Source organism: Dipodomys spectabilis, unplaced genomic scaffold (assembly GCF_019054845.1).
Source record: "Dipodomys spectabilis isolate Male_0828 unplaced genomic scaffold, ASM1905484v1 ptg000157l, whole genome shotgun sequence".
Lineage (NCBI taxonomy): Eukaryota > Metazoa > Chordata > Mammalia > Rodentia > Heteromyidae > Dipodomys > Dipodomys spectabilis.
The window spans coordinates 23,884,307-23,910,559 of NW_024870834.1; the positions used below are offsets into that span (position 1 = coordinate 23,884,307).

At 42.0% G+C, this 26,253-nt stretch overlaps 1 protein-coding gene and 1 pseudogene across 2 annotated transcripts in view; one reads left to right on the forward strand and one right to left on the reverse strand.

Moving 5' to 3' along the window:
- Positions 1-932: 932 nt before the first annotated feature.
- LOC122118784 lies at positions 933-1,333 on the forward strand (annotated as a pseudogene).
- A 4,330-nt stretch (positions 1,334-5,663) lies between these two features.
- Positions 5,664-26,253, reverse strand: part of Exd2 (exonuclease 3'-5' domain containing 2) — a 35,623-nt gene continuing 15,033 nt past the window's right edge. The window contains exons 1-8 of one of the 2 annotated variants that reach the window (XM_042692729.1): positions 25,792-25,866; positions 19,402-19,658; positions 17,430-17,556; positions 12,193-12,524; positions 10,077-10,183; positions 9,700-9,835; positions 8,203-8,559; positions 5,664-7,123 (exon numbers count right to left, since the gene is read on the reverse strand). In XM_042692729.1, coding sequence (XP_042548663.1) covers positions 6,907-7,123; positions 8,203-8,559; positions 9,700-9,835; positions 10,077-10,183; positions 12,193-12,524; positions 17,430-17,556; positions 19,402-19,658; positions 25,792-25,812 — 1,554 coding nt within the window. In that variant the 5' untranslated portion in view covers positions 25,813-25,866 and the 3' untranslated portion in view covers positions 5,664-6,906. Of the gene's footprint in view, positions 7,124-8,202; positions 8,560-9,699; positions 9,836-10,076; positions 10,184-12,192; positions 12,525-17,429; positions 17,557-19,401; positions 19,659-25,791; positions 25,867-26,253 lie in introns of those variants that run through there. The other variant, XM_042692728.1, reaches the window with a different exon arrangement.

A 26,253-nucleotide genomic window follows, 5' to 3' on the forward strand; every position in this document is an offset into this window, starting at 1 on the left:
CTTAGTCAAGGAGCCCAGGAGGACATGATGAGATATCTGCTTCCTTCCTTCCTTCCTCTGCCTTCCATGCAGTGTCCATTCCCAGGGTTGGAGGTGTGTGTGGGCGGGGATGAGGGGGGTTGGGGGGCAGGGGGGAGGGGAGTGGCACAGTACTCTAGGGAAAGTACAACATAAAGAAGTGCTGGGGGGCTGGGAATGTGACTTAGTGGTACAGTGCTTGCCTAGCATGCACAAAGGCTTGGGTTCAATTCCTCGGTACCATACAAACAGAAAAAGCTGGAAGTGATGCTGTGGCTCAAGTGGTAAGCAAAAGAAGCTCAGGCCCTGAGGTTCAAGCCCCAGGACTGGCAAAAAAAAAAAAAAAAAGAAGTGCTGGCTGCATGTCTGTGGTGGCACACATATATTATCCTAGAACTCAGGAACCTTAAGCAGAAGGGCAGAGTTCAAAGCCAGCCTAGGCTACAAAGCAAGCCCTTATCTAAGACCTAAGACATAAGAAATGTAATGGTATGTATTGAAGAATACTAGGCTCAGAGGGCCCCTGCAACACATCTAATTCAAATGTCCACTCTAATGGGTTTTATAGAAGAAAAAAAAAAAGTATGTGACTAGTCCAAAGACATATAGATGGTGAATAGAAGCAGAGCTGAGGTCATCAACCCCCTCCTCTCTGAACCTCCTAGACACGGTAAACTAGATACAAAAAAAAAAGTCAAATATATCTCCTTAAAAGTACCCATGCTCCACTCTCTCGTTATTCTCAGTCCTTTTATCTTATTACTAAGTTCAAATTTCTGATTCTCATCAGGACTTAGATACTTGGATGGCCTCAATAGTCAGAATCTCAACCCTGCCCTGGTGTGTTGCAACCTGAGAAGGGCTTTGAGAAGCAGAATGTAAGTAATGATACCAACTCAAGAATATTCTGGCTCTCTGGCCCTCGCTTCCAAGATGACGAAAAAAAGAAGGAACAACGGTCAAGCCAAAAAGAGCCACGGCCATGTGCAGCCTATTTGTTGCACAAACTGCACCCCATGCATGCCCAAGGACAAGGCCATTAAGAAGTTTGTCATTCAGAACATAGCATGGCCATCAGAGACATTTCTGAAGCAAGTGTCTTTGACGCTTATGTGCTTCCCAAGTGCTATGTAAAGCTCCATTACTGCCTGAGTTGTGCCATTTACAGCAGGGTGGTCAGGAATCGATCTCGTGAAGCCCAGAAAGACCAAATACCCTCACCCTGATTTAGACCTGTTGGTGCTGCTCCACGACCTCCACCAAACCCAGTGTAAGGAGCTGGATACTTCCAGACTTCAGAAAAGCTGTCTTCTAGGAAAAACAAAAATGAATAAAATAGAAATTATACTTAAAAAAAAAGAATATTCTGCACCCTGCATTCCCACAGTGCAACAACAACAACAAAACAACAACAACAAAAATAAGTTTGATTGGAAAAAGAAAGAATATTCTGAAGTCAGGTGCTGATGGCTTATGCCTATAATTCTAGCGACCTAGGAGTCTGAGATCTCAGAACTGTGATTCAGAGCCTGCCTGGGCTAAGCAGGAATACATTCCCTGTAAGAAAGTCAGCTGTTAACTCCTGAATGATGATCTATTTGGAATACAATGTCTAGAAAACTCCAACCAAAGATGGCCACTGATGAAGCTGGTTAGAAGGGACCATGGTCTAGAGGTTCCCAAAATACCCACTGGCATTTAAGGAGTGTGGTATATCCTAAGAGAGTGAGCAGAGAGAGTGAACAGCAGGTGAGTGTGGCCCATGTCAGAACAGTGGGATGCTGTCAGCATTGCTCCAGCACCAGATGCAAAATTGTCCCAGGACGGAGAAGGCAAAACCTCTGGGCTCCAACATGATGTGAAACTCGGTGGCTACCTAAAAAGTATAGGTTCATTCTGAAATGAAAGTATTTGAGAGTCTATATATTATTTTTATGTTATTCAGATCAAGAGTTAGTCAGCAGGGATCACTCTTATGACCTCCTTTTAGCTCATCCTTCCAGAGAAAACTTGATATTCACTGAATTCCTGAAGGGATTACATTCTGTAAAATGATCATCTTATAATAGAAAAGTCATTATCAGAAAAGCAGGATTTAGTTCAACTACATCACAGTTAATTACATACTTCTTTTAGAAAAAATTACCTTTCATAAGGATAAGACATAAGAAAAAAAAAGGAAAACAAATGAAAGAAAACTCTAGACATAGCAGTCAAATCTGGGATCCCAACTAAGAATGGAATAGGAAGCTGAACCAAAGCTCTTTTTGCCTACTGGGTTTCTAAGAAGTCAAGAACAAGGGATTAAAATGGCTTTATTTCAACAGAACACATTTTGTCATTTCATCTGTCCGTGACATGGATAAGAATAAGTAACTTATGGCTGCACATTTGTTGCTGCTCACAAATCCCTGAATATGTGCCTCATTCACTTTAGGATGGCACACCACTAATTGCTTATCTATTTTTTTTCCAAAGCTATGTATAGCTGGGCACCAGTGGCTCATGCCTGTAATTCTAGCTATTCAGGAGGCTGAGATCTGAGAATCATGGTTCAAAGCCAGTCAGGCAGGAAAGTCTGTGAGACTCTTTGTCTCTAGTTCGGAAATGGAGCTATGGCTCAAGTGGTAGAATGCTAGCCTTGAACAAAAGAAGCTCAGGGACAGAGCTCAGGTCCTGAGTTGAAGTCCCAGGACTAGAATAAAAAAACAAAAGAAAAAAGCTATCTGTAGCCTTTATTTTAGAAGAAAAATCTACAAATAAAAGTATTTTCTAAGCAAGGTGCCAGTGGCTTATACCTGTAATCCTAGCTACTCAGGAGGCTGAGATCTGAGGATTATGGTTCAAAGCCAGCCTGGACAGGAGAGTCTGTGAAGCTCTTATCTCCAATTAACTACCAGAAAGAAGAAGAAGAAAAAAAGCCAGAAGTGGCCCTGTGGCTCAAGTGATAGAGCTCTCACCCTGAGCTGAAGAGCTAAAGGACAGCACCCAGGCCGAGTTCAAGCCCCATGACTGATAAAAAAAAAAGTTTCCAGAAAAACATTGCAGGAAGGAACTTGGGGGAGACATGACAATAAAGAATAGATAACAGAATGTCAATAATACTAGTGACTCAGGAGCTGAGCTCCAAGGATTTTTTGCTGGTGGCAGTGGTTGTAGGGCATGAACCCAGTCCCTGGGTGGTATCCCTGAGCTTCTGTGTGCTCAAGGCTAGTGGTCTACCATTTAAGCCACAGCGCCACTTCCAGTTTTTGAATGGTTAATTGGAGATAAGAGTCTCACAGGGACTTTTTTTCCCTTCAAACCATGATCCTCACATCTCAGCCTTCTGAGTAGCTAGGATTATAGGTGGGAGTCAAGGTTTAAAGCTAGCCTAGGCAGAAAAATCTGAGACCCTTGACTATATAATCAGCAAAAACCTGGAAGTGGAGGTATGCTTCAAGTGTTATAGTGCCAATTGTGAGTGGAAAAGCTGAGAAAGAACACAAGGCCCTGAGTTAAAGCCATAGTACCACCACCACCACCACCACCAACAACAACAAAGGATGTAAGAAAGGAAGTAGAGAAGAAACTCAGAGGCCCTGCCATGATAATGTCTCACAGTGATACATATGGAAGCTTAGTCAATGCTTATGACCAAAGAGAGATATCCCTAACATGCACTCTTCTTTTTTTGGGGGGGGAGGGGGCAGTCCTGAGGCTTGAACTCAGGACCTGGGCACTGTCCCTGAGCTTCTCTGTGCTCAAGGCTAGCACTCTACCTCTTGAGCCACAGAGCCACTTCCAGCTTTTTCTGTTTATGTGGTACTGAGGAATCAAACCCAGGGCTTCATGCATGCTAGGCAAGAATTCTACCAGTAAGCCACATCCCCAGCCCCCTTAACATGTACTCTTAAAGGTGATATATCATTTGTACTCACAGTGAGAACCTCTCCTCACAGTCCAGTTGTTGGGATTTTGCCCTAAAAATTACCAGGATATAATCAAAGAGGTATACACAGAAAGTTCAACACAGTATTACTGGTAACAACAAAAGATCCAAAACAATCAAAATTCTCAAGAGTGGGAATGGATAACTAAAGGAAGGCAGAGGTACTAGAAATTATTTTCAAAATTTTAAGGACGTATTAAATTACTTATGACACTGTGAGGAAGAAAAATTAAAATATCAATCTATATATGCTTTCCCTTCAATTTTGTTTAAATTATATATACACATATATATTATACTATATATTATTTTACTATATAATAGTATAATATTCTAATTATACAGTATATCATATAACATATATGTATAATTTATATCATATAGATATATATTATATTTTTTTGGGGGGGGTCCGCTCGTGGGGCCTGAACTCTGGGCCTGGGCACTGTCCCTCAGTTCAGCTCAAGGCTAGCCCTCTACCACTTGAGCCACAGTGCCACTTCCGGCTTTTTTTCTTTTTGCTTATGGGTGCTGGGGAATCGAACCCAGGGCCTCAGGCATGCAAGGCAAGTGCTCTACCACTGAGCCACCTTCCCAGCCCCAGATTTATATTATTTAGAGAGAGAGAAAATTATTAGCTGGATGCTGGTGGCTTATACCTGTAATCCAAGATATTCAGGAGATTGAGATCTGAGAATCACAGTTCAAAATTAGAAAAGTCCATGAGACCCTTTTCTCCAGTTAACCACCAGAAAACTGGTAGTAGAGCTGTGGCTCAAATGGTAGAGAGCTAGCCTTGAGCAAAAGAGCTCAGGGGCAGCACCCAGGCTCTGAATTCAAGCTCCATGACTGACTAAAAAAAAAAAAAAAAAATGAGAAAGACAGATAAGAAAATTATCAAGCATATTAGCAAGTTTATCTCTGTTCTAGATATAAGGAAGATGATTTTTATTCTTTTTGCCTAATTCTCAAAAATGAATGTAAAAATTAATCTCTGAGTGCCATCTTGTGGCACGTCTGACAAGTACCATGCCCAAGCACTTTGCTTCCTTCTGTCTCCATGGTTCCATAGGCCCATGATAACTTCCTACATTGAGCACATTTCCTACATTTCTGAGTGGCTCGTATTGTTCTCAAGGATTTCTACTTTAAGTCTCTGAAATGCCTGTTTAAGGACAAATACAGGGTGGGTAAGGAGCAGAGGAAGTCTAGGCAATTTTTGTATGTGGTTACCAAACACAACTTGTGACCTGTTTCAAAATTTGTATGGCTGATTCTGAATCGCTTTCAGAGGCAGATTTTTCTCATCCCTCAGTCCTCATACGAAGACATGAAAAATATCTACAAGGACAACTGAAGTGTACTCGTTATTGTGCCAACCGGAAACCAGTAAAGTTCCTGCAAGGCTCAGTGAAACAGAGCAGCAGCAGAGTAGAAAAATCTAGACCGTCACCTAGGATCTCATCCTTTTCAGCAGAGAATTGCTATGTAGATTTGAATCTTGAGCAGATTTTTTCTCCCCAAGAAGGCAGGATGTGCAGATGGGTTGGGTGGCTGCAGAATCAGCAGCATACCATGTGTGTGTAGCCAGGCACACATACCGTGGCTCTGTCGCAAGGCAGGGACCTGTTGGACTAATAGCTCCTTACCTAAGAATACTTACTGCTTTTATAAAGTTACAAAGAAAGTTTCACATTTTCAATCAATGAGCCTTGTGCTTACAAGTAGTTTTATTTATTAATGTTAAATTATCACGAACTTGTGCACAATTCCAAAATAGAGTTCTTGTTGGATTCTGACCATAAAATTCATTTTTTAACTTGTTAAGATCCTGCAAAAGAAGAAAGTCTTCCTAATAGTTTAGAAAATACTAGTCACTAGTAAATTGATTTCATTGTCGAAGTAGTCGCCTAACATTTTAAAAGATAAAACATTAGCCTTTAAATGCTTAATATTAATCTTGATGTCCCAGGCTTCAGATGAAGTGACAGCCTCATACTACAACCTGTCCAACAGGCTCTGGGAGTAAATTAAGTGCTGAGAATAGTGAAAGTCTAATAGTGAAAATCTAATGGAGCATAGAACACTAAGGAGAGCTGATACTAAGTCTGAGAAAAGATAATCTTCCTCTCAGAAAATGATTATTCTGAAAAGCTTATGGTCTGGGCAGAAGTGTAATAAACAGGCAACAAATAGTATGAGAAAAAGCATGCAATGTATCAATGCTCTCCTGAGAGAGGGTGTGTGCTTCTGTCTGCCCCCTACCCCCTACACAAGGCTGAACGCTTATTTTTATAAAAGGATTTCCTCAGTGTTAGAGTGGAAGCACAATGTAGAAAGTCACTGCTTTGGTCCCATATGTGCAAAGGGGAGTATTTTCAATTACATGAAACAAATGGAAACAATCAAGGTGGGATGGAGCCAAACTAGATAAGTTATGGGAAATGAGAACTATGAGGTTGAACTGGGAAAATGAATTTGACTCCTTGGTCACTTTTTCAATATCAAGAAGAACATTTTCTCCTTCCTAACCTGACTGGACTGATAATACTGGACAGCCCCCATCAGAGATAAACCAACACAGTGAGATAAATCAACAGAAAACAATAACAAATATCTTCTCATAGTCCCAACAAGTCATTTTAAGTCTTCATTTTCCTTTTTCAGAGAGAAAACCAAAAAAGGAGAATAAAAACAAAGGCCAAGCCTTATCATCTACAAAAATAAATGAGGAAAGAGGAAAAAAAAAAAAGAATACTGATACTTCCCAGTTAAAATTCAAAACCACAAGCTGCTCTAAAATGACAGCCCTGCTCCATCAGAAGTACCCTGGGATTTGTGTAGGTTAGAACTTTTGTGTGTTACCCAGGCTTTGACCACTGATGATATGTTAAAACAGGAAGAGATGACTTTTCCACCTTGACTCCACCTTCCCTGACCTAGGCAGAAAGCCAAAATCACGACAGCTTGATGGGAAGATCCTCTCCATATTTACGGAGCAGCTTCTGATGGTTGTGGTCCACTGACCACTGCTGGGGTAGATGCTTGGGCTGCATGGAGTCCAGGAAATGCTGTCGCCAGCGGCTCTCCAATTGCATGAGGGAGCGCAGCCCACCCTGGCTGTGCTTCTGCACCACCTTCAGCCCATGAGGAACATAATTTTCATTGGAAATCCTGCCAAGACACGAAGTGCAAAGGGTCTGAGGGAGATAAATACACAGAGTCTCACAGACAGCTTCAAATACTACAGGCCACACAGAAATGGGAAGAGATGGGCTGGTAACTTTGAGGGTCTCATAACATCTTTCTTTTCTCTCTCCTTCTCCTTCGCTCTAGTTTAGACATATGGTTCACAAGCCAGCAGAAGGGGGGGAGGGCGCAATGAGTTCTGCTTATAGAAAGGCTGTGCATAATGCTCAGCCCCAGTAGCGATGCCCTACTGTCTGGCAGATGGTGGGTGAAGAATGTTGGTCATGTTGTTGTTGTTGGTTGTGGGGTTGAACGCTGGGCCCGGGCACTGTCCCTGAGCTCTTCAGCTAAAGATAGTGCTGTACCACTTAAGCCACAGCACCACTTAGGGTTTTCTGGTGGTTAATTCTAGGTAAGAGTCTCATGGACTTTCCTGCTCGGGCTGGCTTTGAACCTCAATCCTCAGAGATCTCAGCCTCTTGAGTAGCTAGGATTACAGGCATGAGCCTCGGGCGCCTGGCTAGAATGTTGATCTTGTACTTATCAAAAGTTATTCAGGAACCCTCAGGACAAAGCAACTCTGCTTATTCCATTCAATGGGCCAAGACCCTGGAGTGCAGGTGAGATAGGAAATGTGACTGCATTAGACAAAAATCTCACAAACCTGTGTACAGGGTTAGAAACACAATATGATTTGTACTCTACTTCATAAGGATCTTCAAAGGTATTGGAGTATTACTGAACTAATGATTTTTAGCTTCTGTATGGCCTTCAGGACTTTCCTCTGCATAACACACACAGGCGCAATTCCACTGCACTGAACTCTCAAGCCATGAAAAAGACTAGACCAAAAGGGTCAATAACAGATAACATACTTCACACAAGACAATTCTCTATGATAAGGAAATTCTCAAAGAGACTATTTTGTTCCACCCCTGTGGTATCTAAACTACTAGACACTGTGCTAGTAAGCAGTACATAAGTGGCAAGTGCTTGTCCCTGGCAGGCATTGTCACAAAGGGTTATTCCTCAATCCCTTCTGTGACCAGAACAGTAGGTTGTACCTTGTCTCCAAGCTGGCAGCCTCTTGAAGCATCTCCTCTGTGATGGTGTCTGTGCTATAAAATTCTCTGAGTGCTTGTAGCAGCTCTTCCTTCCGATGTGCAGGCAGGCTCTCAGCATTGAGCAGAGCCCTGGCCCCAGAACGCACCTGCCGGCGCTCAGAATCCTCCAGCAAACGTAAGCCCTCCTCAGAACCAATGGGGGCCTGGAACTCCTTGGCCAGCTGCTGCTTCAGATGGTTGTCATAGTAGTTGGAGATAGCATGGCAGGAGGTACAGAGCAGCAGCACATCATGGGAATTGTGGTCTTTCATCTCAATGGGGAAGTGCTTCCGGTACTCATGTGGAATAACATTCTTCCTGGAAGAAGCAGTGCTTATTAGCATATGGCATGCAGCACATGTGGAGCCAGAAGGCTCCTGGGAGACAGAGCTGAGCCTAAACATGACTGAAAAGCTTTGGGCACCACAATCCAAAAGAGATTCCATTAAAGTAATAGTACATATTTTTCTCTCAGCCTTAACTATGCCCTTAGATTCCTACCTATTGCTTTATTACTTGCCTGTGCTTTAGGCTCTCCTCTCCTTTAAAGTAAGTACAGACTGTCTGCTGTCAGGCTTCAATTGAGGAGGGCTGGGCATATACAGGTTAACAACAACCTTTGAAAGAAGCTGTGATTCCAGAAAGCCCCAGAAAAATGATAATACTCTCTACTGGCCTTTGAAAAACAATTCTCTTAAAAAAAAAAAAAAAAAGGCTAAGGGGCCTGAGCAAGCCAACTTTCTTCATCTGAGGAATAGCGTGTTCTGACACCATTTCCCTGCTTTACCAAGGCCTATCATTATTTTCTAGAGAGAACTAAGCTCTCAGCAAAATATTTTTGGCAGCAAGAACTATTTGTCTTGCTTTGAACGAGGAGAAAGGAAGAGAGTGAATTACTAGAGCCAAGGGTGGAAGCAGTCCTTGGACTGTGAGTATGAGGCCATTCCAGGCAACATAATGAGACACAATCTCAAAAATAAATAAAAAAAAGAAAAAGAGGGAGTAAAGGAGGAAGGGAAGGAGATAGGGAAGGAGAGAAGGAAGAAGGGAAAGGAAAGAGGGAAGAAGAACGAACTCGTGCCCAATAGGCAGCCTCACCTTCACTATATGAAGACCCTGATGTAAAAGAGAAGCCTCTGAGAAAGTTTGAAGCCTTAGGGAAGATTATAAGGACATCGTTTCTGAAGGAAGTGGTCTTCAGTTCTTATGAGCAGGAGAAAATCACTTTCTCAGTGGCTAATGGTTACTGAAAATAGTACTGTATTCCAGTGACTAAGAACTGGTCATTGGTCATTAGGGATAGAAGCTGCTGGAGAAGCTCCTGGAGAATCTAGGACACCCTAGGGTTAAGCCTTTTAGCCACAGTGTGCAGATCCAAGCAAGGCCTTTGAGGGGCTCTTGACTTGGTTACACCGGCAACTTCCACCTAAGGCAGAAAACAAGGGCAGCCACACTCACCGAATGTAGGAGTCTGTCTTGCCGCACACTACACAGAGGTTCTCCTTAACCATCAAGTAATAGTCTCCTGGGGATTCAGGTCTTCCTGCAGGTTCAAACTGTAGCCTGACCACAAAAGGGTCTTCACTCACCAGCTCTTAGGGAAAAGATAAGGCATCAGTGTTGGGCTGTTCTTCCGCCCACCAAGAAGCATCATCTTTACTACTGTCTGTGGTGTTCTAGCACAGACTAACAGAGTGGGACTGTGACTACTCAGACCCACACACTTCAGGGTCTTTCTGCCTGCTTCCTGTCTACCCACCCTCTACCTAGTCCCACTCCCACCAGTACCCATATGCACCTAATTAGAGCTAAATTATGACAGCTGAATCTCACACCTCCAATCCCTTTGTCCAGGTACCACTGAGCTTTTCTTCTATCACAAGTGCAGAGGGGCTGTCCATCAGGAGCATGAAGAAAGCAGTTATCATAAAGAGGTGATTTTCTGCAGGGAAGAGAAAGAAAAATCTCACATTGAAAATCAGATTTCTTGTGTGTCTAGAATGATACTAGTTCTAAGCCAATGTTTTTCTCTAGCCAATGAGAGTTTTCCTGTGTGACTTACTCCTCTGTCAGTACTTGGGATGGAAACCTGGACCCTGTAGCAAAATGCCTTTAGGAATTGAGCACTTTAGGACTTGACTACTGGTCAAGATACCTGTTGCCTTCTCATTCTTTCTTCTGAATGACTTGAACTATTCTCAGTGCTAGAGACAGACATACCAGATTAGAAAAATCCATGAAATAGCCAGGCGCTGGTGGCTCACGCCTGTAATCCTAGCTACTCAGGAGGCTGAGATCTGAGGATCGCGGTTCAAAGCCAGCCTGGGCAGGAGAGACCGTGAGACTCCTATCTCCAATAAACCACCAGAAAACCGGAAGTGGCGCTGTAGCTCAAGTGGTAGAGCGCTCGCCTTGAGCTGAAGAGCTGAGGGAGGGATAGCGCCCAGGCCCAGAGTTCAAGCCCCACGACCCACCAAAAAAAAAAATCCATGAAATCTTTGTCTCCAATTAGTTTACCAGAAAACTGTGGCTCAAAGTGGTAGAGCATTAGCTGAAAGTGAAAAAGAGTTCAAGCCCCTCAACTCTCTCTCTCTCTCTCTCTCTCTCTCTCTCTCACACACACACACACACACACACACACACACACACACACAAAACAAGAAAAAGAAAAAGAAAAGAAAAACCAAACAGGGTAACAAACAGCTAGGAAGCATAGAAATGAACTAGTTGATGCTGCCAATTTTTATACTTATGAACTAGAACATTAAGGAATGAGTTGGGTAGTATTTATATAACTCTGCGGTAGACACAAATAGGAACAGAGCAACAAAATAAACTTGTATCACTAGATTAAATAAAGCAAACTAAAACTTTTAAAGTTCAAGATAATGTACTGATAATGTATGGATTTACTTCTGGCTTACAAGCAATACTTCTTTCAATTTAATTATGCACTTTCTAAAGGCACCTTGCTAAAAGGATCAAACTTCCACTCCCAAGTACTTACTAGTCAGCCTCCTATAACAAACATGTAAGTTGTACAAGAAAATCCTCATTGGCTAGAGAAAAACATTGGCTTAGAGCTGAGTAGCATTCTGAATAAAAAAGAAATCTGATTTCTTCTGAAAAACATAAGGTACTTCATGTTGTTTTCATGCTATTCTGAAGCAACCAAGGAATAATAATTATACCTCTGTTTGTAAGTGAAAAAATTACAGGTCAAGAAGCAGGTGACAAAGCTAGGCTAAGCTCTCCTCACTTCCATTTCAATTGTCAAAGAGAAAAGTTAAACTGAGAAAGAAGAAAAATAGACAAAATAAAGGAGATTTCAAATGTCCCTAAAGAGCCAGGCGCTGGTGGCTCATGCCTGTAATCATAGCTACTCAGGAGACTGAGATCTGGGGATCATGGTTGAAAGCCAGGCCAGGAAGGAAAGTCCATGAGACTCTTATCTCCAATAAACCATCAGAAAACCGAAAGTGGTGCTGTGGCTCAAGTAGTAAAACACTCACCTAGAGCGGAAGAGCTCAGGGAACACACACAGGCCCAGAGTTCAAGCCCTTCCACCACCAACAAAACAAAACAAAACAAAAAATCAAATGATCTTGAAGGCAGGGAGGGGCTGGGAAGGTGGCTGAGTGATAGAGTGCTTCCTTGCATGCCTGAGGCCCTGGGTTCCTCAGCAGCACATAAAAAAAGCCGGAAGTGGCGCTGTGGCTCAAGTGGTAGAGCGCTAGCCTTGAGCTGAAGAGCTGAGGGACAGCGCCCAGGCCCAGAGTTAGGTCCCATGTCCAAAAAATCTCCCCAAACCCAAACCCAAAAAACAGATCCTAAAGGCAAGGAAAGTAAGGATAACTCCTGAGGATCTCCACTATCCAACTCAAACTGTCTCCATGAGCCATTGTAGAGCTGGGCCCCTGACTCTTCATTATCAGAGAACAAGTCAGTTACCTGGCAGAATAGCCCACTCCCAGGGGCTTTCTTTTGTGCTTTCTGGGGTCTCTCCCCTGGTGGTTTCCTGACACCATTTCATCAGTCTTAGACTTTTTATTTCTTGGCTTCTGCTGAAACTCTGTTGTTTCCCCATTAACTTCTTCTCCTAATCTGCTAAATGCTTTGCTTCGAAATGGGACGTCTACCATATTCTGGCATTTCTCCAAGACATTTTTCCAACTGATACAGTCACTGTTTCCTTCTACTGGTGAATTCCTGGAGAAAGGGTATCCAAGAAGATGGAGAAAGAGAGCCACTGAGATCTGGGCATCTCTGGCAGCATAAGTTACCTAAAAAGAAAAGTCAGAGATCAGAGGGATATGAAAGAAAAGCCAGAGATAGCAACTTCAAAAGTCAATCATAAAAATATACACAATGTTTAGGAGCATAACTAAAAATACATAATAACTGAGGTACTATGTAATTCTTTAAAAATTCCTTTTTCTCCCACAGTTTTTATTATCATCAATTGTAATTGTACAAGGGGGTTTCAGTGTGACACGTCCATATATGCATACAACATACCCTGATCAGATTAGGACTGGAAGGAACACAACTAGCAGGGTACCAGTGGCTCATGCCTATAATACCTTTCAGGAAATGAGATCTGAGAAGCTTGGTTCAGAGCCAGTCTGGACAGACAAATAGGCAAGACTCCTATCTCCAAATAACCAGAAGAAAATGAGAAGTTGAGGTATAAAAAAAAGTGCCAGCTGTAAGTGAAAAAGCTGAGCAAGCAAGCATGCAAGGCCCTGAGTTCTAGCTCTAGTACCAGCATAAAAAAGAAAAGGAGAGGGAGGAAGAAGAGGAACATACCTGAACTTAAACTGAAATAATTTCCCCTAAGGTCAGGAATATCCACTCTCTCCACTCTTGTTTAATATGGTACTAGAATTCCTAGCCTGAGCAATAAGACAGAAGAAATAAAAGGAATTCAAATAGGGAAAGACATCAAGTTATCCCTATTTGCAGATATAGACTTTTGCCAAATAACTTCTAAAACTGATCATTTCCTTTAGAAATGTAGCAGGATACAAAAATCAATACTCAAAAATTAGTAGCCTTTCTATCTACCAACAATAAACAGGTTGAGAAAGAAATCTGGGAAATAGCCGGGCGCTGGTGGCTCACGCCTGTAATCCTAGCTACTCAGGAGGCTGAGATCTGAGGATCGCGGTTCAAAGCCAGCCCGGGCAGGAGAGACCGTGAGACTCCTATCTCCAATAAACCACCAGAAAACCGGAAGTGGCGCTGTAGCTCAAGTGGTAGAGCGCTCGCCTTGAGCTGAAGAGCTGAGGGACAGCGCCCAGGCCCAGAGTTCAAGCCCCACGACCGACAAAAAAAAAAAAAAAAAAAAAAAAAAAAAAAAAAAAAAAAAAAAAAAAAAAAAAAAAAAGAAATCTGGGAAATAATCTCGTTTACAATAGCCTCAGAAACAATAAAATACCTACATATTAACTAAGAAACTGACAGACATCTACAAGAAAAACTGCAAAATCTTGAAAGAAATTGAAGAAGATAGCAGAAGATGGAAAGAATTTCCGTGTTCATGGATTGGCAGAAATGACATTGTAAAACTGAGCATACTGTCCAAGGCAATCTACAGATTCAACGCAATACCTTATCAAAATCCCATTATCATTCCTCACAGAATTAGAAAAAAATCAATCAAAAAATTCTTATGTAGGCACAAAAGATCCCAAACAGAAAAAGCAACTCTAAGTAAAAAGAGCACTGCTGAAGGGACCATAACACCACAGCCCAGAGAAACAAAAACAGCTCGGTATTTGAAGAAAAATGTAACCTAGGCAGAAAGCAACCCCAAAGAAAGTAACCCAAAAGACCACGCGGACTTAAGTCAAGTAGAAGAAAAAGATTTATTGCCAGCAGAGCTGACAAGGAAGGGAGAAAACGACGCCGTGGGGCGCCTTGGAGGGCCCTTTTATATAGTTGGGGGCCGGAAGTGGGCGGTGCCTGCCTCACCTACTGCGCAGGTGCTACCGTGGAGGATGGAGAATAGGTCTGCGAGGTGGGCGTTTCCTTACAGTACTGGCACAAAAACAAACCCGAAGGCCAATGGAACAGAGTAGAAGAACAAAACTACACAGCTACAGCCAGCTAATATTTGACAAAGGAGCCCTAAACAACCAGTGTCTAAAACAAAAGACAGCCTCTTCCACAAATGATGATAAGAAAACTGGCTATCCGCACCGCATGCAGGGCGCTGGTGACTCACGCCTGTACCTAGCTACTCAGGAGGCTAAGATCTGAGGATCATAGTTCAAAACCAGCCAGGGCTCTCCGGAAAACCACTAGAAAATCGGAAGTGGTGTTGTGGTAGAGAGCTAGCCTTGAACTGAAGAGCTGAGGGACAGACCGTGCCCAGGCCCAGAGTTCAAGCCCCACGACCGACAAAAAGAAAAGAAAATGAGGAAAAGAAAAAGAAAACTGGTTATCCACATGCAGGGGACTAAAACTGGATCCCTATCTCTCAACTCAATACAAATATCAACTCCAAATGGATCAATGAACTCAAAATAAAATCTGAAACTTTAAACCTGCTCCAGGAAAACATAGGGAAACTCTGGAAGCTATAGTCTCAGGTAAACATTTTTTTGTTTTTTTGGTCAGTTGTGGGTGCTGTCCCTGAGCTTTTTCACTCAAGGCTAGTGCTCTACCACTGTGAAGCCACAGTGCCACTTCTGGTTTTCTGATGTTTAGTTGGAGATAAGAGTCTCACAGACTTTCATGACTGGGCTGGCACTGAACTATGATCCTCAGATCTCAGTCTCCTGAGGAGCTAGGATTACAGGCATGAGCCATCAGCAGCAGGTGGCACACAAGTAAGTATTTCTGAACAGAACTACAGTTGCTCAGAGCACAGGAGCAGGAAATGGCAAGAAGGACTGTAACAAATTACAGAATTTTTGCAGGGCAAAATAAACAGTTGCCAGCCAGTGGCCCACATCTATAATCATAGCTACTCAGGAGGCTGAGATCTGAAGATCAAGATTAAAATCCACCCTTGACAGGAAAATCTGTGAGACTCTTATATATCCAATTAACCACCAGAAAACAGGAAGCAGTGCTACAGCTGGAAGTGCTCAGGTAGAACTCGAGGCTTGAGTGACAAAGCTTAGGGACAGTGCTCAGGCAAAGTTCAAGTCCCACAACCAAGTTCAAGTCCCACGACTGACCAAAAAAAAAAAAAAGAAGAAGAAGAAAAGAAAAACAGTTGCCAGAACCAAGAGACAACCTACAGAGTGTAAGAAAATCTTTGTCAGCTATTCAACAGATAAAGGATTAATATTCTGAACATACAAAGAACTCAAAAAATTAAACAGCAAGAAAATAAAAAACACAATAAGTGGGAAGCAAACTAAACAGTTATTACAAGAAGAAACACAAATGTCTAATAGATAAAAGCTGTTTATATTGTTGCTTAGCTATAAATAATGTCAATATAGTTCTGGACGCTGTCCTGATAAAAAATGATTTACCTCTATTGGGAAGATGGAGTAAAGGTACTTTAAAGAATACTAAGTCATATCTTCCAGAGTTAGAAGTCAAAAGATCTAAGAAAATCAAGGATTAGAGAATAAGCCAGAAAAATGATTACTTCTCATAAGGGTGTGTGTGTATGTGTGCACTGCCTCTGAGCTTTTTTGTTCAAAGCTATCATTCTACCACTTATAGCTTTTTTTTTTTTTTTTTTGGTGGTTAAACGGATATTAGAAGCTCACACCTGTAATCCTAGCTACTCAGGAGGCTGAAATCTGAGGATTGTGGTTCAAAGCCAGCCAGGGCAGAAAAGACCCCATGAGACTTTTAACTCCAATTAACCACTTAAAAACTGGGAGTGGAGCTATGGCTCAAAGTGACAGAGGGCTAGCCTTGAGCAAAAGAGCTCAGGGACAGCACCCAGGCCCCGAGTTCAAGCCCCACAATGAATAACAACAACAACAAAAAAGTCTCAAGGACTTTCCTGCTCAGGCTAGCTTTGAACTGTGATCCTCAGATGTCAGCCTCCTGATTAGCTAGGATTATAGGCACGAGCCACCGGTGTTTGGCTTATAATTTTTTTTTTTTTTTTTGTCAATCGTGAACTTGGCTTGAACTCTGGGCCTGAGTGCTGTCCCTCAGCTCTTCAGCTCAAGGCTAGTGCTCTACCACTTGAGCTATAGCACCACTTCCGGTTTTCTGGTCGTTTATTGGAGATGAGTTTCACGGACTTTCCTGCCGGGGCTAGCTTTAAATCTCAATTCTCAGATCTCAGCTTCCTGAGTGGCTAAGATTACAGGCGTGAGCCACCGGTGCCAAGCTTATAATAAGTTTTATAACACTATAAGGTGTTTATTTGTTTGATGGGAAGGTACCTTTTAGGTTATTTACTTGTTATCTTTAAGTAGTTGTACAAATAAGTTTCCATTTAATAAAGCAGTTTAGTAATATAATACATCTTGATCAATGTCATCCTTTTCTGGATTCTCATTCATCCTTCCCCTTCCCTCATTCTTCTTAATTTTGTAGGATGTACATTGAATTCTTGACTGCATTCTCGCCCTCTTCTCCTCATTTGGCTACCCCTTTCCTCTAGAGCCATTTTTGAGTCAGGGTCACACTATGTGGACTAAGTTAGCTTTGAACTCAAGATTCTCTTCTCCACCTCCCAAGTGCTGGGATTACAAGTGTGAAGTACCATACCCAACACTGTTTGTTTTTAACTTAAGCGTTAGTATTCATAAATAAATTCTATTTTCTGAAATGCCTGAATTGATAAATGCTCAAAATATGAAATATAAGACTCTAATCTTTATTTAAATAACATAAGCATTTTCTTGAGTATCATTAGTAAGTCTAAAGTATTTCCACCTAATACTTATATTTTAAGATCAGAATTGTTTTCTGTTCTTGTGTGGTTTTTGGCCAGTCCTGGGGCTTGAACTCAGGGCCTAGACACTGTCCCTGAGCTTCTTTTTGCTTAAGGCTAGCACTCTACTACCCTAAGCCACAGCACCACTTCCATCTTTTTCTGTTTATGTGGTACTGAGGAATTGAACCCAGGGCTTCATGCATGCTAGGCAAGCACTCTACCACTAAGCCACACTCCCAGTCCTGAAGATTAGAATTTAAAAAAAAACAATTATACTTCAGAGGCAACAACTCAATTCTTCAGCTGGTCAAATAAGAAGTACCTGCTCTTCTGTAAGACTCTCAGCATCCCAGTTGCTACAACGAAGTAGAAGGGACTTGTCAAGAGGAAAGTTCAAAATAGTCTCAGCAAGTGATTTCAGGCTAAGCCCATTACAGAGGAAATTGTTTCTACAATAAACAAAACCATGTATCAAAAATAGGCAAATGACACACACAGGAAAAAATCTGTAAATAGCCAATAAATAGAGGACAACCATAGACATCAAGGAAAATAATTTATTATCTATCAGGTTTCAAAGTTGTTTTTGTGTGTGCTGGTAATGAGGTTTGAACTCTGTGCCTCTTGATCTGAGTCTTTCACTCGCACCTGAACTCATCTGTTTGAGCCATGCCTCCAGTTCTAGCTTTTTGCTAGTTAACTGGAGATAAAGTCTCTTGGATTTGTCTGCCTGAACTGACTTCAAAACATGATTCTTGGATCTCAGCCTCCTGAAAGGTTAGGATTATAGGCATAAGCAACTGGTGTCCAGATGCAAAAGTTTTTAACAGTATCTATTGTCAATGGAACAAGAAGAATCAGCCAGTCTCATCTAAAATGTGTGAGCTGTATATTTTTATAATCTTTATAAAAAACCAGTAATAAAAAGCAAGCAAAAGCTTGAATATGAAATTTCTCTAATTCAGCAATTCTGCTCCTAGGAAGTTTATTCTAAGCACATAGGTCCATAAAAAGACCTTCAGTGGGGCTGGGAAGGTGGCTCAGTGGTAGAGCGCTTGCCTTGCTTGCATGAGGCCCTGGGTTTGATTCCTCAGCACCACATAAGCAAAAAGAAAAAAGCTGGAAGTGGCACTGTGGCTCAAGTGGTAGAGTGCTAGCCTTGAGCTGAAGAGCTGAGGGACAGTGCCCAGGCCCAGAGTTCAGGCCCTACGACCGGACCCAAAAAACAAAACAAAACAAAACAAAAGATCTTCACTGCATCACTATTTATAGTAGGAAAGACTTGTAAGCAACCTAACCATTCTTCAATAGCTCTCATGTCTTTTTAAATTTGGAAAACATTAAAGACTATTTTTGTTGTGGAGGCTAAAATACAAAAATATATGTCTTTCTGGTCTTCAAAACTTCTAATTAAAATTACTATTGGGTTGCAAAAAAGTTAGTATGTCCTGATTGGAGTCTCCAATCAAGATATAGACATGACATGAAGAATACATGAGTATGGGAAAGCAGCACCAACTTCTCACTTACCAAGGGAATCAGGAGTCACAGAGCTACAACCCTGGAGGTCCTCCTTGTCAGTGTTATAACAGTAATCCCTCAAGAAATGCAGGAACCCAAATCACTTTGATGATGAAGGAAAGGAAGTCTTGCTGGGTATCAGTGGCTCATGCTTATAATCCTAGTTACACAGGAGGCTAAGATCTGAAGAACATGGTTCAAAGCCAGCCTGGCAGGAAAGGCTATGGGACTTTTATATCTCCAATTAACTACCAGAAAGCCTGAAGTGGTGCTTCAAAGAGGTAGTATGTTAGCTTTGAGCAAAAGAGCTCAGAGATAACGTCCAAGCCCCAAGTTCAAGACTCAAGACTAAAAGAAGAAAAGACAAATTATAACTAAAATGCCTTCACAACTTGAAATATCTACTAACAAACTGAATATGCCTTTTCTCAAGCTTCTGGGTTTCTAAAGAATTTTAGGTATTTCAGTATTGATTCCCAGAAATCTACAGATTTTTTTTTTTTTTGGGTCCGCTCATGGGGCCTGAACTCTGGGCCTGGGCACTGTCCCTCAGCTCTTCAGCTCAAGGCTAGTGCTCTACCACTTGAGCCACAGCGCCACTTCCGGCTTTTTTTTTTCTTTTTGCTTATGTGGTGCTGAGGAATCGAACCCAGGGCCTCATGCATGCAAGGCAAGCGCTCTACCACTAAGCTACCTTCCCAGCCCAATCTACAGATCTTGTGAAGATGTTTACCCCACAGCTACGGGAATCCCAGCATTTATACAAACCATACCCCTGCCGTATGGCTAGATACCGGAGGTCCAGGCACCCCCTAGCCATGAGACCATAATCCTGCAGAAGTTTGCTGGCATCTTCTGAACATCCCACTCCAACTTTTAAAATGGTGCTATCTGCCAAAAGGTCCAGTAACGTTCTTGGTAGTGGTTTGCCTCCACAGATCAGTTTGGGCAAGCGAACCAGGACACAAAGGCCACTTGGGGAGGCCATTTGTAGGAGAGAGAGAGGATTGGCTTTGCCTTCCAGGTTCACCTGCAACAGAACAAGATAAATCACAATTCACAACTTTGCCTGGCAACAAGTGTAAGAGGAAACTGTGGCAAAAAAAAAAGTAGTAGTCCATCCAGCACATCCTTAGCATCCCAAAGGAAACAGCAGACTAGATTTTGAGTACTGTAACAGGATAGTGAGCCTGGACAAACCTTCCCAAGGGCCCAACTCCAGAGCTGGCAAATGTGAGCATTCCATAAATAGAGGCCAGCTGACACAGAGGAGCTCTGAGCCACACATTAGCAGTCAGATGAGATGCGCTAGTTTTTAAAGGCTAAGGAAAAAAAAGAGCTAAACAAAGTGCCAAATGGCAACACATTCTTGATTATCCAGACTGTCAAACATACATGCCAATAATTCTACTCATTTACCTCATCGGCACTGCCTCAGGAGCTGAGTGTTTTAAAGAGCTGGGAAACCCAGACCTGTAAGTAAGAAGTAGCCGCCAATACAACAAATCATGGCAGCACAATGTGCTTTCTCAGCATTTTCTAGTCACAAATAGTGCTCACAGAAGAAAATTAAGGGAGGGAAAAAAAAAGGATGTTGAACATAAGTGGGGATCTTTATATCTAAAGAGAGAAAATAATAGGCTGGGAAGGTGGCTCAGTGGTAGAGCGCTTGCCTTGCATGCATGAGGTCCTGGGTTTGATTCCTCAGCACTACATAAGCAAAAAAGAAAAAAGCCAGAAGTGGGCTGTGGCTCAAGTGGTAGAGCGCTAGCCTTGAGCTGAAGAGTTGAGGGACAGCGCCCAGGCCCAGAGTTCAGGCCCCATGACCAGACCCCCCCCCCAAAAAAGATATAAAATAACTTTATACATTAAATATATATTTAGTTCTAGGTTTACATTTTGAGTGTCATATGGGAAGAAATGCTGAAAGCTAAGGTTATCGTCCTTAAAAAAACTGACATTCAAAATTCACATACAAGTTTTAGAGATTAAAGATTCCTTAAAGCTATCCACTAATCCAGATGAAGTATCCAATAAATTCTTCCAGTCCTTCGTGAAAGGAAACTTACGGACTGTAAGGTGAAGCCATTTGATTAAGTATTGAGAGACAATGGCAAAGCTAGGACTAGGGCTACATTTTTCTCAGTCTCTACCATAGTAGTTTTCTCAACAGAGAATGATTTTGCCCCCAAGGGAAATTAGTCAATGTCTACAGAAATTTGGGGCTTGTGACAACTGAAGGAAGAAAGTACATGGGTGATAGCTAACAGGCAGAGAGGAGGATATTGATAAACATCCCACAATGTAAAAAATAGCCTCTCACAACAGACTCATCTCCCCAAAAACCTGGCTCCAGGGCAAGGTGGCTCTTGCTACTACACTACCTGTGTGCAAAACATGGTACAGGGGTCCAGCTGTGTCTCCCTGGTCTAAAAACACTAATCCTGTAGCTCCAATTAACCACCAGAAAAACAAAAGCGGTTGGGCTGGGAAGGTGGCTCAGTGGTAGAACACTTGCCTTGCGGGCATGAGACCCTGGGTTCCATTCCTCAGCACCACATAAGCAAAAAGAAAAAAGCCGGAAGTGGCGCTGTGGCTCAAGTGGTAGAGCGCTAGCCTTGAGCTGAAGAGCTGAGGGACAGCGCCCAGGCCCAGAGTTCAGGCCCCACAACTGGACCCAAAGAAAAAAACAAAACAAAAAAAAACCAGAAGTGGTGAGAAGTGGTAGAGCACTAGCCTTGAGTGAAAAAGCTCAGGGACACAGGGCTGGGAATGTGGCTTAGTGGTAGAGTGCTTGCCTAGCATGCATGAAGCCCTGGGTTCAATTCCTCAGTGCCACATAAACAGAAAAAGCCAGCAATGATGCTATGGCTCAAGTGCTAGCCTTGAGCAAAAGAAGCTCAGGGACAGTGCTCAGGCCCTGACAAGCCCCAGAACTGGCAAAAAAATAAAATAAAATAAAAAATTACACACAGTGGAAGGTAATTTTATATAATTTTTTAATACAACTGCATTTTAACTGCAGCTCATCATGTGGAATCAGGTGTGGAATTTTCTACTTGTGGCATCATGTCAGCACTGAACAAAACTCGAATTTTGGAGCATTTCACTTTTTGGATTATCAGACCAAGGGTATTCAATCTATAAATCTATAACTCTCTACTTCTACTTTTATATAGATTGTATCAACATATACTAATTTTTCAGAGGCATTTCGTGACATTTTTATATTTGCATACAAAGTACCCCACTCAAACTCATCCCTTACATGACTCTCCCTCATCCTCTTCTCCTTCTTAAATTCCAATTTCAGCAGGTTTCACCATTTTGTTTTCATACATGCATATGCAGTACTTCATCCTTCCTCTTGGACCTTCTGTCTCATACCAGTACCCACTCCCAAAAAGCCTATTAGGTTTGTTGTTGTTGTTGTTGCTTGTTTCTTTTTGTTTTGTTTTGTTTGTTGTTTCTAGTAATGGGGCTTGAACTCAGGACCTGGGAGCTGTCCCTAAGATTTTTCACTCAAGGTTAGCACTCTACCATTTTGAGCTATAGCTCCACTTCCAGTTTTTTGGTGACTAATTAGAAATGAGTCTCATAGACTTTTTTTTTTTTGCCAGAGCTGGCTTTAAACCGCCATCCTAAGATCTCAGCCTCATGAGTAGCTAAGATTACAGGCATGAGCCACCAAAGCCTGGCTCAAAAAGCCTGTATTACACTTCTGCCATTTAGTTTTTCCTTAATGTATACTAATTCCAAATGGGTTTTACCATGGTATTTCACACATTCATATATTATATTAGTCAATGTCCTCAATTGCTCTCTTTCTTTGTCCCCATACCTTCCACTGTACATCAGTTTTTAGTGAGATTCCTTATGCTATCTGTATATATAGATACAATGTGTTTTGACATTATTCATCTTCCATCATTCTCTTTCCCTATTCCCCCTAAATGGTCCAAGTTTTTATCAAACATATAAATACATACATATATGTGTGTGTTTAAGTATTGTATGTCCATGTAGATGTATATATTTTAGGTCTAGATTCCACAAATGGGTAAAAACATGGTATTTGGCTTTTTGAGTTTAGCTTTTTATCACTAAACATGATGGTCCTCCAGTTCTATCTATGTTCCTACAAATTATATAATTTCATTTTTATTTACAGCTAAGTAATATTCTTTCCTTATCCACTCATCAGCTGTCAGGTATCGTAGCTAACTCTAGTTAGGCTACTGTGACCAGTGTTGTGATGAACACAGGTGTGTAGGTATTGCTCTTGGATACTGGTTTACACTGTTATGGGTATATGCCCACAAGTGTAACTTCTAATATGCAGCACCCCTAATTTGGCACAGTACTTACTTGTAAACTCTTTTGTTGTTGTTGTTATTGTTGTTTTGGGGGGTTGTTTTGTTTTTTTGTCGGTCATGGGCTTGAACTCTAGGCTTGGGTGCTGTCCCTCAGCTCTTCAGCTCAAGGTGAGCACTCTACCACTTGAGCCACAGTACCACTTCTGGTTTTCTGGTGGTTAATTGGATATGACTTGGACTTTCTTGCCTGGGCTGGCTTTGAACCACAATCCTCAGATCTCAGCCTCCTGAGTAGCTAGGATTATAGGCATGAGCCACCAGTGCCCAGTTTTGTAAACTCTTAAGGGTGGATCCTTCTGAACATCTTTACAGTCAGGCTCTAAAATGCATTAAATAAACATACAGATAAAATGAGTTCTCCCCACTTCTAGCCTAGGGCCTCAAACATGCTATGCAAGCACCCTACCACTAAGCTATATCCCCCAGCCCATACATTGCACTTAAGATTTTTTTATTAACATATATTTGTTGTACAAGGCAGGTTTCATTGTAACATTTCTACACACACATACAGGTACCCCATCAACCTCACTCCTTCTATAGTGACTTACATCACCTAGGATTAGGTAACTATACTCATTCCATGATGCTCACACAACAACAAAATTGTCTAATGAACCATTTCTTAGAATACAGCCTGTGCTGGGAAGGTGACTCAGTAGTAGAATGCTTGTCTTGCAAGCATGAGACCCTAGGTTCAATTCCTCAGCACCACATAAGCAGAAAAAAGGTACAAGTGGTGCTGTGGATCAAGTGGTAGAGTGCTAGCCTTGAGCTAAAGAGCTGAGGGACAGTGTCCAGGCCCAGAGTTTAGGCCCCACAACCCACCAAAAAAAAAAAGAATAAAACCTCATTGCTAAGTGATACATGACTGTGTTTATGTATATTTATAAATCACATATATGCATACCTTTTGGTACTAGGAATTGAACCCAGAACACTTTACCATTGCTTCCTGCACACAAAAGTAACAATTTTAAGCGAATGATATAATCAACAATTATAGATAAAACTGCTAAGCCGGACGCCAGTGGCTCACGCCTGTAATCCTAGCTACTCAGGAGGCTGAGATCAGAGGATCATGGTTCAAAGCCAGCCCGGGCAGGAAAGTCTGTGAGACTCTTATCTCCAATAAAAACCACTAGAAAACTGGAAGTGGCATTGTAGCTCAAGTGGTAGAGCGCTCGCCTTGAGCTGAAGAGCAGAGAGACAGTGCTCAGGCCCAGAGTTCAAGCCCCACAACTGACAAAAACAAAACAAAACAAAACTTCCAACACTATTCTGCTTCAGTGATTAATTTCAAGAACACTGGGTAGGGGGCTGGGAAGGTGGCTCAGTGGTAGAGCGCTTGCCTTGCATGCCTGAGGCCCTGAGTTTGATTCCTCAGCACCACATAAGCAAAAAGAAAAAAGCCAGAAGTGGCGCTGTGGCTCAAGTGGTAGAGCACTAGCCTTGAGCTGAAGAGCTGATGGACAGCGCCCAGGCCCAGAGTTCAGACCCCACGACTGGGCCCCCAAAAAAAAAAAAAGAACACTGGGTAGTAGCCAATGGATCATTCATTTTAATTTAAGTATTCTTAAAAATTGAGAGCTGAGGGCTAAGAATGTGGCTTGGTGGTAGTGTGCTTGCCAAGTATGCATGAAGCACTGGGTTCGATTCCTCAGTACCAAATAAACAGAGAAGGCTGGAAGTGGTGCTGTAGCTCAAATGGTGGAGTGTTAACCTTGAGCAAAAGAAGTTCAGAGCATTGGAATCCAATACAGTGACAACAGGGGTTATACCATGGGGGAAGAACAAAAGAAACAAACAACAAAATCACATAGTACATTATAAGTACATGTCCTGCATCATGTATATACATTTTTCTAATTTGAGGAGGGGAAGGGAAATAATAAAATGCTAAAATAAGGATACAGGATGACCCATTGTAACAATGAGATATACAAGACACAATGTTGAAAACGAACTTTACAACTTTGCATTGGGGGGGGGGGAGAGGAGTTGGGAAGGTGGGAAGGAAAGGGATGGTAGGGGAAAAACAAAGGAGCAGGTAATAATGCTCCATAGGAAATGGACTCATTACCTTACTCCTGTAACTGTAACCCCTCTGTACAGTATCTTTACAATAAAAAATATGTATTAAAAAAAAAAAAAGCTCAGGGACAGTATCCAGGCTCTCAGCTCAAGCCCCAGGACTGGCAAAAAATAAAATAAAATTGAGAGCTGAGGACAAGATGGGTAGTGGCTTAGACCTATAATACTAGCTACCTAGGAGGATCATGGTTTGAGATCAGCCGGGGCAAAAAGTTCTCAAAACTCCATCTCAACCAATACCTGGGTGTCCTGTCATCCTATCTACATCAAAAGTGTAAATAGGAAGATTGAGGTCCAGGCTTGTCTGGGTAAAAATATAAGATCCAATTTGAAAAATAACTACAGCACAAAGGGCTAAAAGCATGGCTCAAGTGGTATAAGTGTCTGCCTAACAAGCATGAGGCCCAGAGTCAAACCCCAGTTACCAACAAGAAAACTCAAACTGGGCTGGGAAGGTGGCTCAGTGGTAGAGCACTTGCCTTGCATGCCTGAGGCCCTGGGTTCGATTCCTCAGCACTACATAAGCAAAAAGAAAAAAGCCGGAAGTGGCACTGTGGCTCAGGTGGTAGAGTGCTAGCCTTGAGCTGAAGAGCTGAGGGACAGCGCCCAGGCCCAGAGTTCAGGCCCCACAACTGGACCCCCCCCCCCCCCAAAAAAAAAAAAAAGAAAAGAAAAGAAAAATCAAACTGATACCTGATCTCTGGCATGGCCCATGATTCCTTGAACAACCCCACGATGGCAGCAGAGAGTAAAGACATGAGACCATCTTCCGGGCTGAAACAGGTTAACTAATGAACATCCTTATTCTCAGTCTGTGAAGTTTACAAATTTAACTTTTTTTTTTTTTTGCCAAGAATGAGATTTCCTGGTCAAGTGACAGAATGTATGTCCAGTGTGGTTGTAGAAATAATAAGATGGGAAAAGAATAAAGGGGACATAATCAGGGACTTAGAGAGATGTCAGTCCAAGTGTTAAGTCCTTCAGAACATATAATTATGATATCTGGATTTTATTCCAACAGTGGGAACTTTTTCTCTACCACGGGCCATTTTGATATTTTTTTCCCCCCAGGATTTTTTTTTTTTTTTTTTGTGAACATACTGTACAGAGGGGTTACAATTACATGGGCAAGATAATGAGTACATTTCTTATCAA